Source organism: Gekko japonicus, unplaced genomic scaffold (assembly GCF_001447785.1).
Source record: "Gekko japonicus isolate JY-2015 unplaced genomic scaffold, Gekko_japonicus_V1.1 scaffold100, whole genome shotgun sequence".
Taxonomy (NCBI): domain Eukaryota; kingdom Metazoa; phylum Chordata; class Lepidosauria; order Squamata; family Gekkonidae; genus Gekko; species Gekko japonicus.
The window spans coordinates 1982034-1982952 of record NW_015167060.1 but is presented as its reverse complement, the minus strand read 5'-3'; the positions used below and the strand labels follow the sequence as shown (position 1 = coordinate 1982952).

The 919-nt window shown below is 40.9% G+C and overlaps 1 protein-coding gene across 1 annotated transcript in view; it reads left to right on the top strand.

The window, feature by feature from the left end:
- The window catches only part of FAF2 (Fas associated factor family member 2), an 18966-nt gene that overhangs the window by 13981 nt on the left and 4066 nt on the right, over positions 1 to 919 (top strand). Inside the window, exon 9 of the mRNA XM_015412508.1 lies at positions 826 to 919. This exon is cut by the window's right edge and continues 72 nt beyond it. Coding sequence (XP_015267994.1) covers positions 826 to 919 — 94 coding nt within the window. The remainder of the gene's footprint in view (positions 1 to 825) is intronic.

The following is a 919-nucleotide window of genomic DNA, read 5'->3' as shown; positions in this document are numbered from 1 at the left end:
TCCTTCCTTCCTTCCTTCCTTCCTTCCTTCCTTCCTTCCTTCCTTCCTCTCTTTCTCCAAACCCCTCTATCTATCCATCTACCTATCTATCTACCACCCACCCACCCTACCTTTCTAGGGCCCATTGTCTTCATCCACAATGGGCTTTGCTCCCTAGTGTTCAGAATATCTTCAAGAAGAAGATGAAGAAGAAAAAGAAGAAAGTTGTCAATTTTTGATGAGTTATTTGGTCTAATTTTTCCTGTTAATTGAAGCATATTTCCTGAATATGCTAAGAAAGTAGTCAATTTTGGATGGACTATTTGGTCCAACTGTTTTTCTTGTTAATTGAAATAAGACATAGATCTTCCTCCTCATTTGACTTCATTTTTGTCATGGAATCTAATATGTACAACAATAGATTCCTCTTATTGGAACTTATTGGAACTATGGGACTTTTCAAAGTAATATAGTTCTAGTGAGTAGGGTTGGGGGTTGGGCAGTAATGTGGTAGTGGGCAAGGGAAAGCCATAATGTTTCTCCTCCCAAAAGTCTTTACATTTAATATCATGGTTTCAGATTCCTAGTGCTCATCTGTGAGTAAAGACCCTTGTTGTGGGGGGAGGAGGCGGGCATGTTAATGACCAAGTAATGGTACAGTCCTTCAGACTGCAGCCATATGCCTATTGGGGCCACTGCCCAGAATTAAGTGACATGCCCCTAACAACATCTTCAGTTTGTGAAACAGACCACACCTATTAAAGAAGTTTGAAATTTCTGTTCTTGATCACAGGCATTATTCTATGTACAGTTTAATGTGCACTAATGATGTCCCTTCTTTGTCAGAGAAGAGAGAAACCAAACTCAGGTCCTGAGACAGCAGCAGGATGAGGCCTATCTGGCTTCCTTACGGGCCGATCAGGAGAAAGAACGCAAGAAA